Here is a 13,267-nt window from a genome sequence, read left to right on the forward strand (position 1 = left end):
GCTGGGAAAGGCGTCAAATGCTGGCTGTCTCCAAGCATCCTCTAGAGCCCGCTGGTCCTACTGACCGCAGGAGCTCCTCATTGATACAGCAGAAACAGTTCATGAACTCGTGTTAATAAATTAGCACAGCTGTGAGGAAGAGAATTTCATAGGTTCTTTTGCTTACCCCTTGAAATCACAGGCAGCTAATACAGATGACAGAGCATCCATAGTACAGGGACAGTGTTCAGGTATACCCTGTACTCAGGAACTGCCGGCTTCAAAGCAGCTCCATCTTCTGCACAGCGTCTGGGTGAAATGCCTGGAGGAACGTGGCGGTGGACCTCAAGGGTGGACACGATTGCCTGGAGACTGGGAGAGCACAGGGAACCTTGAGTGCAGGGTGCATTCGTACATAACCGAGCCGGGAGGCAGGGCTTGCAGGCACAAACCCTCCTGGCACAGCTGTGTGAGGGGTTTGACCTGGCACGATCGCCCACCTCCCTCCAGCTCGCTGGAGAGACTCCCAGCCTTTCAAAGTCCCTCCTGAATGCGTTTATTTAAGCCATTATATCACGCTTCTCTTTGTTACACCAAAATGCGCCCAGCTCTTTCTGCGTGCCCAGCTTGATGCTGAGCAGAGACACACGCAGCTCTCCAGCGGACGGTGGCTGATGCCAAGCTGGCTTGGCCAGAGTCCGCGTGCGTCCCGGCACGGTGGCTTCCTCGGTCACCCCACGGTCCCGGCTGCGTCACGCCAGGTCTGGCTCCCAGCATGAGTCACCGCCGCCTCCTCCGCCTGCACAAACCCGGAGCGGCCCCGGCGGCGAGCAGCACTTTGGCACTTGCAGGTAGTTAAGGCGATCCCCAGCCAGTTGCCTCTGAGCTCTGCATTCTGAACAACCTCCTCCTTCCATCACCGCTCCCGAAATACCACCTAGGACAACCTGAAAACACCCACTGGCTGTAAATTATTAAACACTTCGTGAAAAAAGAATAAAAATCACCTCTTTTCTAAGGAGCATTCTGCTCCAAAATTAAAACCTTCAGAGGCAGAAGGAACCCAGCAATAAGAATCTATAGATCACTTTTACATACGGAAAGAAAATTCATTTTCCACCAGCTCTGTGTGAAAACCCATTGCCTGGTCGAGGGGGAGGACAACGCTGCATGGCTACCATTAACAGCGGATCAATGTGCCTTCGTCATACGACCTCCCCAGCAGCACCGCTGCAAGGCGCCGGGAATAAATCAGCTCTAACAGCAGCGTTCACAGCCCCATCCATATTTCATATCCCACTGGGGTGATTTCAGCAGCTCAGGCAGCTCCTTCCTTTTCTTGGCTGAACTCGCTGAGCCCTCCACAGGCACCCAGCGTCCAGGCGGTTCTGCCTGCCGTTGCCCCATGGCACTCCGAGGACAGACAAGAGCAGCCTTCAAACACTGCTGGGATAAATGCAGAATAGGGGAAAAGCCCCTCTTAAAGGTGTTTCGAAGAAAAGAGAATGAGATCTCCCCATGTCTTGCTTTGGGTTCATTAAAATTGCGGCTCTGCTGGTTTCTGTGCTGCGCTACGCTGTTGGTGTGTGTTTTCTGGGTGACCCCAAGGGCTGGAAACAACTCCATGGGATGTCAGTGCCACGACGGCTCCTGTGAACACCATTTGCATGAACACACGGCACGGCACGCAGAACAGCCGGCTACAAAGCACTGTAGTAAAGCAGGACTATGAACACATTACTCAACGCATGGGAACAAAAACGAGGAGTCCGTGCTGAAAGAAGTGTATTCCCCATCATGAATGATGATTTAGGAGATCTGACTGCACTGAGCTGCTGAATTCAGTGACTCATGAGCCTATTTTCGTGTGTTTCCTTGCATCTTGCCCGCTCTGCCACAGCAGAGGCATCACCACATCTGCGGGAACTGCTGGAGACCACCGGCACCTGCGTAACTCTTCCCTTACGGAGGCGCACAGTGTGCGTGCTTGGCAGCCAGCCCTTCCCGAGCTTCACAGCGCTTGAAAGGAGAGGAGCAGAGCGAAGGCGTTAGCACCGAGAGGAGCTGTGAGCAGAGAGCTGTGGGGGCCCGGGGACGGAGCTGCAATGCTGGGGCAGCTGCCCTAAAGCAGCTTATACTGTCAGGGAGTGAAATTCGCTTGGGAACACTCTGGATAAGCTGAAAGCCAGGAGTGATGCGAAAAGGGATCGGTGCTTGCTGTGGGATTAGGATGTAAATTTGTTTTCTAATCTTCATAGAAATAAGCCCTAACAGCCCTGGGAGCCAGACTGGCTGACTTCTACAAGGGAGTTATGGGGTTAGATTGCTGTTGCCTGTGATAAGAGGGGAGTGGATACGGCTGCCCAGGTGGGCCGGTTACCTGTGAGCGGGCGGGGGATCCAGGCCAGCCCTGATGGCGATGGGGAGCGATGGAGGGAGCCCGACACCTGAGCAAAGTGTCTCGAACAAAACCCCGCGGCGGACCGATGCCCGATTCCCCTGCTCCGTGGCCCAGCCGGGTCAGCCTGTCCCCGCAGGGCTGCAGGCAGGAGGGTTATTCTGCAGGGGGAGTGGGCTGGGGAGTACCCAGCGCCAGGGGTTGCCTTGCTTGCAAACACGCTGTGTGGAGCTGATGAGATTTTATATGAAAAAGGGAAAGCGTTTCTTCTCTGCTTTGTCACCGGCATGGAAGGTTTTGGTTCTCAAAGTCCACCCTGACTCTGAGTTGAAGAGTTTAGCTTTTATCTTTCCACATGCAGCGAAACGGTGCAGCAAATTACCTCTCCTTTTGGGACCCGGACCAAGCTGGAACATTGCTGCCACCACTTCAGGGAAGAAAGTCCCCCGTGTCCCTTGTTCTGTGTGTGTGAGGCAGCAGAGCCGCTCTGCTCCTTCTTGCAGCGGCTGGGACGCTCCCGCACGACCGCTGGCAGGGAACCACGGGGGCAAAGCCCTCGGAGAGGCGGCCACGGACACCGGCGGGCATCCGCGCCCTGTCCCACGGCGTCCTGGGCCTTGACCTTACCCACGGCCTGCAACCCTCATTCCCTCCAGGATAAGGATAAAAGTAACTAACTGCAGGGGTGGAAAACAACCGTTAGCCCGGGCAGGGAGCACGAGACCCGGGCTCAGGGTCCGGGCTGGGGCTCACCGCCAGGTCTCGCAGGCCGCTGCCCGTGCAGCCAAGCCTGGCTGCCCGCCCGCCGCCCCCCCAGCACCCTCCCAGGGCCGCTGCCCCAGAGGGGGCTCCTCGGCCCCGCCGCGGCCCGCGGGACCCCGCTCCCCCCCCCGGGCAGGCGGCGGGGCGGAACCGCGGCCGAGGAGGCGGCGGCGGGGCGGGCGCGGCCCTTCCCCTCCCGGCCGGGCGGCGGCGCTGCCCTCCCCGCCGCCCGCCGCCTCCTGGCAACGGGGCGGGCCCGGGGCGCGGCCCGGGGCGGAGGCCCGCGCCCTGCAGGTACGGTGACGGCGGCCCGGAGGGGCGGGGGGGCTCCCGCAGGCCGGTGCCCGCGGGAGGAGCATGCGGCGGCGCCATGAGCGAGCAGTGGGACGTCGGCCGGGCCCTGGCCCTCTCCGGCCTCTTCCGCCTGCTGCAGGGCGCGGGCAGGGCCTGCGCGGCCCCGTTCCTGACGCTGTACCTCCGGCACCTGGGGCTGCCCGCCCCGCTGGTGGGCGTCGTGGCCGGGGCCAAGCACCTGGCGGCGGCTCTCTGGGCTCCCCTCGGCCCCCGCTGCCCCCGGGGCCGCGGGAAGCGGCGCCTTCTGGTCGCCAGCTCCTTGCTGGGCTCGGCGGGGGCCAGCCTGCTGCTCACCCTCATCCCGCCCGCCGGCGGGGACGCGGGGTACCGGTACTGTAACGCCAGCCGGCAGCCGGGGGACCGAGGGGCCGCCACCACGGTGCCCGGCCCGGGCACGGGCAGCGACCGTGTTTTAAGCGTGAGCGCTCTTACGAACGCAAAAGCGGTGCTGAAAGAAACGACGAAAACAACTGCTGATGTTTTGATGGCGAGCAGAAAGCCGACACTAACCAGTTCAGCCTTCCAGGGATACCTGGACGATCTACAGACAGATACTGGACGGATCTCCCTGACGGAGACGCTCGAGAAGAAGGGCAGAGGGGGTGGTGAAGGCGCTGCGAAGACAAATGGCTACTTGGATGGTCCCTCCGGCTGGGCAGCTGCTGTGACAGCAGGTAACCGGGAGACCGGAGAACCAGAAATGCCGGCTTTGTACAGACCTCCCGTACGTGGACTGGAGAAGGAAACAAGCAGTCCGGGTTCTGCCGCAATAGATCTCGCTGATGATGCTGAAGAAAGCCTTTATGCTACTGAAAGTAATGAGCTGTCTTTGTTTAAAACAACTCTTGCTACTGTTCGAGATGCTTATGTGCCTGGAAACCTTTCAGACCACCAGAAGGATGCTCAAGATGTCAGCTTCGAGGCAGTGCAAAACATCTTTCAGGACAGAGAGCATCAGATTTTTCTTATGGTACTGGGTGCTGTTGTGCTTTGGGAGCTGTTGGCTACTTCTCTCGAGTGCACAGTGGATGAGAGTGTCTATGAATATCTCGACTTCGTTGATGCCACTGACAGGTATGGCAAGCTGTGGATTTGGAGTTACCTGGGTGCATCTGTAGGTGCCTGCAGCATTGCCGTATTCGTGGATCAACTGAATTGCTTCCTCAGCAGTACAATCACCCGCCTCGCTGTCCATTTCTATGGTTATGCTCTCCTGATAACGCTCTCATTGCTTGTCAGTGTCTTTTTTCCCATCCACGTTCCCAGGAAAACCGACCGTGTTAACAAAACCGCCAAAGCCCTGGCCCTACTGTGGAGCGATGGCCGAGCAATCCTGTACGCCATCACCGTCTTCCTCACCGGCGCAGCTGGGTCTGCGGTGCAGAACTTCCTCTTCTGGCAGATGCAGGACCGAGGCAGCAGCGAGCTGTACATGGGGCTCTCTGTGGCCGTTGGGCTACTTGCTGAAATTTTGCTTTATTTCTTCAAAGGGAAGTTGCTGAGGACTTTCTCGAGCAGCAAAATTGTTGCAGTCAGTCTAAGCCTCCTGGCAGTACAGCTTCTGTGCTACTCCTTCTTGTGGACTGCGTGGTCAGTTCTCCTTATCCAGATTTTATCCGCCTTCAGTAGCGGTGCTTTGTGGTGGGTGGTTAACATGACAGTGGATGACATAGCCACTCCGGGCATGGAGAGGCCCCTGCATGCGGTTCTCCAGGGCCTCTGCTACAGCGGAGGAGCAAGCTTGGGCAGTTTTGCAGGAGGATTTGTCGTGAAGCACTTTGGCCTGGCGGTTCTGTACAGGGCATGCTGCGTGTGCCTGGTGCTGTGGCTCTTCTTCTTCTTAATTGTCCAATCTAAGTTGCCACGGCAGAAAAAAATTAATTATTCTCGTCTCCTGGCTGCCGATTCCAGTGATATGAGTGACTCTGACGAGGAGAACGAGAGGGACTGGCTGGTAAAAGCTATGAAGGATGAAAGCTTTAATAGGAATTGGTCACAACAGCATGGGATCAGCTAATCCGTAGATGAATGTGGGGGGTGGAGTGGTAACATGGTATGATGATGATGCCCAGAAATGGCCATTAATTCTTAAGTGCTAAATATATATAGTATATACCTGACAGGACAGATTTTTATTTAAAAAATTTTATAAATCTTTTTATTTTCTTAATTTATAGCATTCTTGTAGTAATTTTTCCTTTTTAACTTAATGATTTTGCTTCCAAAATCATAACAAGGTATTTCAGGTATACATTTGCTGAAATGAACGTAGCAAAGTTTTTAGTCAAAAAGCAAACTTGAATTGAATTTTTGCTCCCCAGAGCTGATGCTGTGGAAACTGTGAGCGAAAGCTGTGACCTGTACTTCCACACAATGGAATGAAAAATACTGTAATGCTAACGGCACACTAAACTTTTTTAAGGTGCTATGTCTGTGAACTCCTTTTGCTGAATAAGGGGTGTGAATAAAAAAATGGTTCATTTGCTCTGCTTTGATTTGTAAAGCCAGGTTTTGCTACGGACTGTCTGTCTTCTCGTGTTTTGGGATATAAGTGTGCTTCTGCATCGGCATCTATTGGAAAAAACCTGCCCTGTCTGCTCACAGCCAGTGCCTGCTGGCTGTCCAGACTCAGCAGAGCAGCCTGTGGACTTCCTTGTGTTTATTTACCTAAGGTGGCACCCAGCACCCAGGGCGACGAGGAGGCCGTCTGCCCTCCTGCTTTGAGTAACTTCTGTGGGCTGGGAATTAACGTAGGGCAATATTCCTTCAGCAGGAACTTGGCTGAGTTGATCCGATTGAAGTTGGTGATCCTCCCCGGGTCAGTTTGGCCTGAGGGCAGCCCTCTTCTCACATTTCCTATTTAGAAAACTAAATCTGTGTCCTGAACAGGGGCTGCTAAGTCCAGAAGGATCCTCGAGCTGCCTTATCTGCCTTGCCTTTACCTCAAAAGCACACAGATTTCAACACCTCTTCAATAGGTAAGATTTGCTTACAGATGAAAAACTGGTGGACTGTTCTCATTAAAAGATCTGCGTCAGACCTTAAACGGGGCTCACGGAGAAGCTTTGAGCCTTAGAGTCCTTTGGGCTACCATCAAAAGCTGCTGTCAGTTTATTAGGTGCTCACTTGGTCAAGGAACTACATCATTCCTTTGCAGAGGGGTAGATTTTAATAACATCTTCCCAGTGTTTTACAAGCCATGAGACAGGCAGCTGCAAAAAGCAGAATATTTATTTAAATGCATATTTAATATGTAATATGCAAATGGAATTGCAATCTGTCACCCCGCTGCATTTTGGACTCAGTAGAAAGTGGTTGGAGACAAGGAAAAGCAATGCCATTGAAGATAATCCCTTTCTCTGTAGGCATCGATTCCAGATTATCTGTACATCAAATGCTTTCAGGGTAATTAGCTCTCTCTTTTCCTGGCACAAATCCACTATGCCATACAGGATACTCTACTAGAATGACTATAGATAGAATTGTCCTCGTGCCAAGAATAGCTGGAACTTTTTATTAAGATGTTACCTTCTCCCAGGAATTCAAACTCAAGTTGAGAACAATTTTAGTGTCAAGAATTTATCCCAGCCTTATTATCATATAATACCTCAGGAACTCTAATTACTTGTTCATAGAGTATCACTTCAGTCTTGAGTAGCGTAACTGCCATCAGCACACCACACAGCCATCAGTGCTTTTGCGAGATGAACGCTGCCGAAATAGCTGGAATGGTTTCAAATGGGCTTGTTTCTCTAGCTGGAAGCGACTGCCCTCATTTGAAGCCAATTAAATGGGTGCCGTGCTCCTTCTATCTGCTTCAGCACAAAATCAGCTGCTGTCATTCCAGGTTTGCAAAGCGAAACCTTGACATGAAAAGTGGTTGTGCGATCCGTCCTGCGACCGTGGCGGAGGGGTGACGGCGGCTGCCTGGCAGAGCTCTCACCTCCCTGGCCGCTTTGGCCATGGGCGTTTAGATGTGCTCAGCCGCTGCCGCTATGAAGAGGGAGGATTTAAGGTATGGCCCAAAGGTTCACTTCAGTGTAACAGTCTTGCATAATAAGATTTTTTTTTAAAGTTATTAATCCAATAAACACATTTGGTGCTGATTCAGAGGAGAATCATATTTATACAGTTTGAAATATGTTCTGAATTACAAACCACTATGGAAGTGGACGTGGCAGAGAGCTCATTTGCTGAAGAAATTGCACCAGTTTGGTTAAATGATTTTCCACTGGGGTTTATACGGTTTCTGTGTGTGAGCTCTACAACATCGGTGACTCAATTTCTTCTTCTCTGGTGGTCACAGACCCTGCAAGCCAAAAGGGTAAGGAAGGAGGTGGACTTAAATTGTTCTGTGTGAGACTTTGCTCAGAGCACGGCTTTATTGTTCTTGCAGAAGTAGGAATGTGATAAGGCATTTAATGCCATTGGGAATAAGATGTAACTGAGAAGAACCAAACCGCCTTTGGGGAAAACAGATTCTCACGATGTATTTCCAACCAATTTTTGCATTACTTTCCAACTCTTTGCCAAAAAATTGATGTCAAAACTTCTGTTTCTTTAAGTTTTTATTCTTAAACAGCAATTGTAAGGTTAAAAGTGATTATAAAATCACGTAAGATTTTACTGTTTGCCTATTTCACAGTGAACTTAAAGCAAATTTCAGAGGCTTATCTGTAGAAATACTTTTTTTTTTCCCTTGTCCAGGGTCTTAAGTTGAGCTGTGTCCTTCTCTGAATACAATGAGATTTAATTGAGCTCAGGAGGCAAACCATAGCGCTGAGGAGCAAGTTCCGCACAGTGATGGTCTTTGTAGCTCTTAGATTTTAAATTTCACGTAACTCAATGTATGTGTACTTTGTGAGAGGTTTCAAAGGATCTAAGTGAATCAGTTTTATTAGACGAGACATCATTTGCCAAAAAAATGACAAAGGCCTCTTTGCTTATCGTGAAGCCATTTACGGGCCCCGCAGGTAGTTTCGGTATAGAGCTGGTGCAGCTGAACTGGGATCTGAGCAACTCACTGTGTCAGACACCTCATCGTGCTTTTTAAACATTTGTTCCCAAGTTATAAGGGAACTAAAATTGCAGATTGTGTCTTTCTGGCAATTATTTTATGATGAGATACCGCAAATGTTTCCTTCAGCTCCTCTCTGTGTGCATCTCACATCACCGATTGACTTAAATAGTGTGGCACTTTCAGAATATGAAATTAGGTAAAACTCAGTTGGCACTGATCTCTAAATGTTCTTGTTTCTTGTGGATGTGATCGGCATAGTAAGATCCTTTCCAGTCTTCTCCAAAGATTTCTATAATTCAGCAAACAACCACAGCATGTTTCTTTGTGGACTGTAGTGAAATCTGCCCAGATGAATTCACAGAGGTTTTTGTATTTTTTTAATGAGTCGTTTCCAAAAATCGTAGATATGGGCCAGTTAAGGTCAGCCCACTTAGCTGTAGTTGCACGAGAAGGGGAGGGTGATGTTTTTGAGAGCTGTGGAGTTATTCTACATGTTCTGAATCTTAAAAGCAAGAGCTCTTGACTTGTCTTTTCTTCCGTGATGGGGTGTAATGCCTCTAAGGCACGATCCGTGCAGTCTTGGGTGCTGCTAGTAAAAGCGTGTCTCGTTTTGTTCATCTTTAAAGTACAGACGAGACACTCCCACTCTGATTTGAACTCTTAGGTGAATTATGATTACAGCATGGTACCTAAATCCTGTGCCTTTATGATATGGGTCCCATATAGATTTAAAAGCATTAGGCAGCTCCTGCCCATTACTGGCATGAGCACTAAGGGGTACTAACGCAGGGGAGAAACAAGAGTCTGTCTTGAAATATCTTGACACTCTCGGCACCTGTATTGCTGTATTTATCAAGAGGGAGCCAATGTAAAGGAATATCTGCTAATTTAAACTGTGCATTTCGCAGGGAAACGATAAATTTTTTTTCTGCATGGTTTCTCCCTGGGGCCTGGTCTTGCTGTAATATAAATGACTTTTCTGGCCAAGGGCAATTTTTTACTTTAAATTGGGTATGTTGAGACCATAAAACTCTGAACCCAAATGTAGAGCTGAGTACGAGGCAACTTTAACATTAACCTTTGCTTCACCTTTGATATTTAGAAATCTTGCCTAAAGAAATCAAGGAACAGAAAACGTAGATATCTTATCACGACCGCACCAGTACAGCAGACTGGGAAGTTGTTGGTAACATGGCTTCATTTTTGAAACTTTAAGAACATTTCTACCTCTAATCAGGTTGCAAGGTCGGAACTATGGAGGTAGTTACAACACCGAAAATAGTCGGCTTGTGTTAACACAGGTTTTTATTGTTAGTAAAAGGAATTTGAACCAGGAAACACAATCACATGCTGAAATAACTTTAATATTCAAAGCATGAATTGAGAAACATGAACCTTCTTTTTTGACAAATCCTAAGGAAAATAAACTTACTAAATAACTCCAAACCAGTTATTCTGACATGTACACCCCTCCACAGGAACAGGCATTCAGGTTCTTGGGACCGCAGTCCTTTCTCAACAAGTGAGAAATTAAAATACTCGGCTTCCTTCTGTCGTCAAGATGCGCCTCATTGAGCTGGCAGCAAAGGCCCCGCGAGCATCGCTTGGAAGCGGTTTTGAAGATCTGAGTTTGTTGGACGTGCCTTCGCCGTCTCCGTTGTTTGCTGTTGCCTTCTCAGGTTGTTTCTTTAAAGAGCTCCAAGTGACTGTGTCCATCCTAATGTTCTCCACGCTGCGTTTTCTTTCTCTTTGTGTTTGTTAGCACCTTTCAAGTGCCTGGGAGATTGTATTACTGTGCTTGGTGCTGGATGATGTTCTGTTTATAAGCTTATAATGTAGGGGTGCTTTCTGTTGTGTAGGTGCTTGATTTCTACAGAAGTGACTGTGTACAGGGAAATATTAGCGCTTTTAAGAAATATTCTGCTAGTGCCCTGAAAGCGTTGCTGCTGGTGACTCTGCTCTCATGTAGACCAATGTGAAAGTCACCTCAGGACGCATTAAAACTTCTCAGCCCTGGATTCGAGGGCGTAGAGCGTTCCCGGGTGAGGGAAGAACCGCGGGGTTTGCCCGCGGGCCGTTCCCGTGGGGCATGCCGACCGCTTCCGTACCGAGTGGTGCGCTGGGTTTGCATTTACCTCTGCAAAATGGGCTTGCACATAATGATTACATTCACTACGGCAGACCAAATTGCGTGTGTTAATTGGGTCATAACTCTGTGTATGACTCTGGACTGTTTGATTTAATCCCCTGTTTTTATTAAGAATAAAGTGAGCGTATAGAATGTGTTGAATTCAAGCTGCAGCCCACAGCAGATCTGGCTACTCATGGCAAAAGTAATTCTGTAGAGTATTCGACTGAAGAACTGATTAAAATATTTACACGTTCATTTTCTCTGCATTGTGGAGCAATCAAAACAAGGTGAGTCACTTCAGACCTGAGTTCATAATTACCGTGATGGCGGATGCTCATCGTTTAATGAGCTGAGGAACAGCCAGTTGGTGGCTGTTCTTGCCTTTCACATTAAAACAACCAAACCACAAAATCCTGAACCAACTCTGTTCCTCAGCTGGGCTTTGCCTCTCTACCTGGGAGCCTGGGAGTTAAAACTGCAGTGCAGCTGCCTTACAAAACTCAGGGCGTTCCTGACCAATTCATTCGAATAGGGAAACTTCACATTTTTCAAGAAACACCGTTTCGGCTCCGGGGTGGGTCACACGCGGCTGTGGCCTCGTGGCTTTGTGGTGCTGCTGTCCCAGAGGTGCCGCTGCGTTTTCAGAGCGTTGCCGGAGCGAGGTGCTGCTGCAGCTGCTCACAGTTCACCAGGTCTCAGACACTGCTGCTGCATTTCTAACCCAGAGCAGCAGCTCCCGTGTCCTGTTTTTTCCCCTTCTGTTATGCACAGACTCTTAATTTTTGTCTCCTCGTTTTGTTTCTATGCCACAGTTATCCTCAATGAGTGCAGCACCGTCTACCCTTACACGTGTTCTGGTTTAAAACACTGGACCGGATCACAAATCAGCAGCTCCTCTCTGGTTTTTGGACATGAGAATTCCAAGATCTTGCTCAGATTTGTGTTGGTTCCAGTAAGGACATTTCATACGGATTAGCTCAGCAGCCTGTTTCACTGGGGAGGGGAGCAGCTAGAGGCGAGGATGCTACAAGGTACCGATAGCAGAAGCTACAGTCTGGTGTTTCTCTGCAGGGGGTGATCCTCCGGACCCATCCCTTATGTTGCCACGCCTGTTTTGCTCCCCGATAGCTTCTTTTATTGCCTTGACTATCGACTTCTAGCCGTGTCCCTGCCAGCCAGAGGGAGGACAGGGGGGCAGGACGAGAGGGCAGAACCCGGCAGCTGCTCCCCGGGCCTGGCCCTCACCTCTCCGCTGCCATCGCCCCTGCTGCTCTCCAGCCCAGTGACTTGGTGTGGCACTTCCCAAAATGTGCTGGGAGGTGTCCCTGAGTCCCCTCGCCAAGGCGGTGTGTTCCTGAGCCCGGCCTCGGCCTCGCCTTGGGCCCCTGCTCTTGCACAAAGCCAGCGTGGGGACCCTCCGTGCGTTTTGGGGGAGGTGGTGCGGAGATGCGTGCCTCCACGGAGGGCAGCAGGTTGTGAATCTGGAGCACAAGGCTGGGGAGGAGCGGCTGGGGGAGCTGGGGGGGCTCAGCCTGGAGAAGAGGCGGCTGAGGGGAGCCCTCAGCGCTCTCTGCAACGGCCTGAAAGGAGGCTGGAGCCGGGGGGGTCGGTCTCTGCTCCCCAGGAACAAGCGATGGGACGAGAGGGAATGGCCTCAAGCTGCGCCAGGGCAGGTTTGGGTTGGGTATTAGGAAAAACTTCTTCCCCCAAAGGGCTGCCAGGCCCTGGCCCAGGCTGCCCAGGGCAGGGGCTGAGTCCCCATCCCTGGGGGTGTTTAAAAGCCAGGGAAATGTGGTGCCTAGGGACATGGTTTAGTGGTGGCCGTGGCAGTGCCGGGTTAGCGGTTGGACTTGATGATCTTAAAGGTCTTTTCCAACCTAAACGATTCTGTGATTCTATGAATCCTCAGTGGAGTAAGCGCTTCTGGCATCAGTAAGTGAGAAGTGTAAAACCCTGCAAGCGGGAGGGTTTATGATCCGCACCCCGTCCTCACCTTCCCTGTACCAGTTTGCTGGGACAAGCCTTCAAGCTGGTGGGACTGGTCATTGCTGTGTCCCGCAGGAGAGCCCGGCCGGAGGGAGGAGAGGGGCAGCGCTCACCGCCGAGATCCCCATTGCTGTGGGTGCTGCCAAGGTGCTACCAACAAACCTGGGAATTTCAGACCAGCACACACCTTTGGACATTTTTTAAATACTTGCTGTTGTGTTTTTCCATAGGGAAGAGTTACTTCATAGGGGAGGGTTGCTTTCTTCACCACGAGGGTGGTGAGGCACTGGAGCAAGCTGCCCAGAGAAGCTGTGGATGCCCCATCCCTGGAAGTGCTCAAGGCCAGGCTGGATGGGGCTTTGAGCAGCCTGCTGGAAGGTGTCCCCGCCCGTGGCAGGGGGTTGGAACCAGATGAGCTTTAAGGTCCCTTCCAACCCAAACCATTCTGTGATTCGATGATTCCGTGATTCGATGATTCCGTGATTCTGCTGGCAAGCGCGGCTGCCCTTGCTTACCTCCCGGCGATGTCTTTGGGGGGGCTGTTCAACGCCGTGCCTCACCCCGCGGCAGGCCCCACGTCCCACACAGGCTCTGCAAACCCTGCTTGCCGTTTCCCACAGGAGCGACGCGGGTGCCC

At 51.2% G+C, this 13,267-nt stretch overlaps 1 protein-coding gene across 1 annotated transcript; it reads left to right on the plus strand.

Moving 5' to 3' along the window:
* Window positions 1-3,509: 3,509 nt before the first annotated feature.
* MFSD6L (major facilitator superfamily domain containing 6 like) lies at window positions 3,510-5,510 on the plus strand (the record flags this gene model as incomplete). Its single annotated transcript, XM_082326555.1, has 1 exon — window positions 3,510-5,510. The coding sequence occupies one exon, from the start codon at window positions 3,510-3,512 to the stop codon at window positions 5,508-5,510; it is 2,001 nt and encodes a 666-aa protein (XP_082182681.1).
* Window positions 5,511-13,267: the final 7,757 nt, after the last annotated feature.

Source organism: Platalea leucorodia, assembly GCF_965183815.1.
Source record: "Platalea leucorodia genome assembly, chromosome: 14".
Classification (NCBI taxonomy): domain Eukaryota; kingdom Metazoa; phylum Chordata; class Aves; order Pelecaniformes; family Threskiornithidae; genus Platalea; species Platalea leucorodia.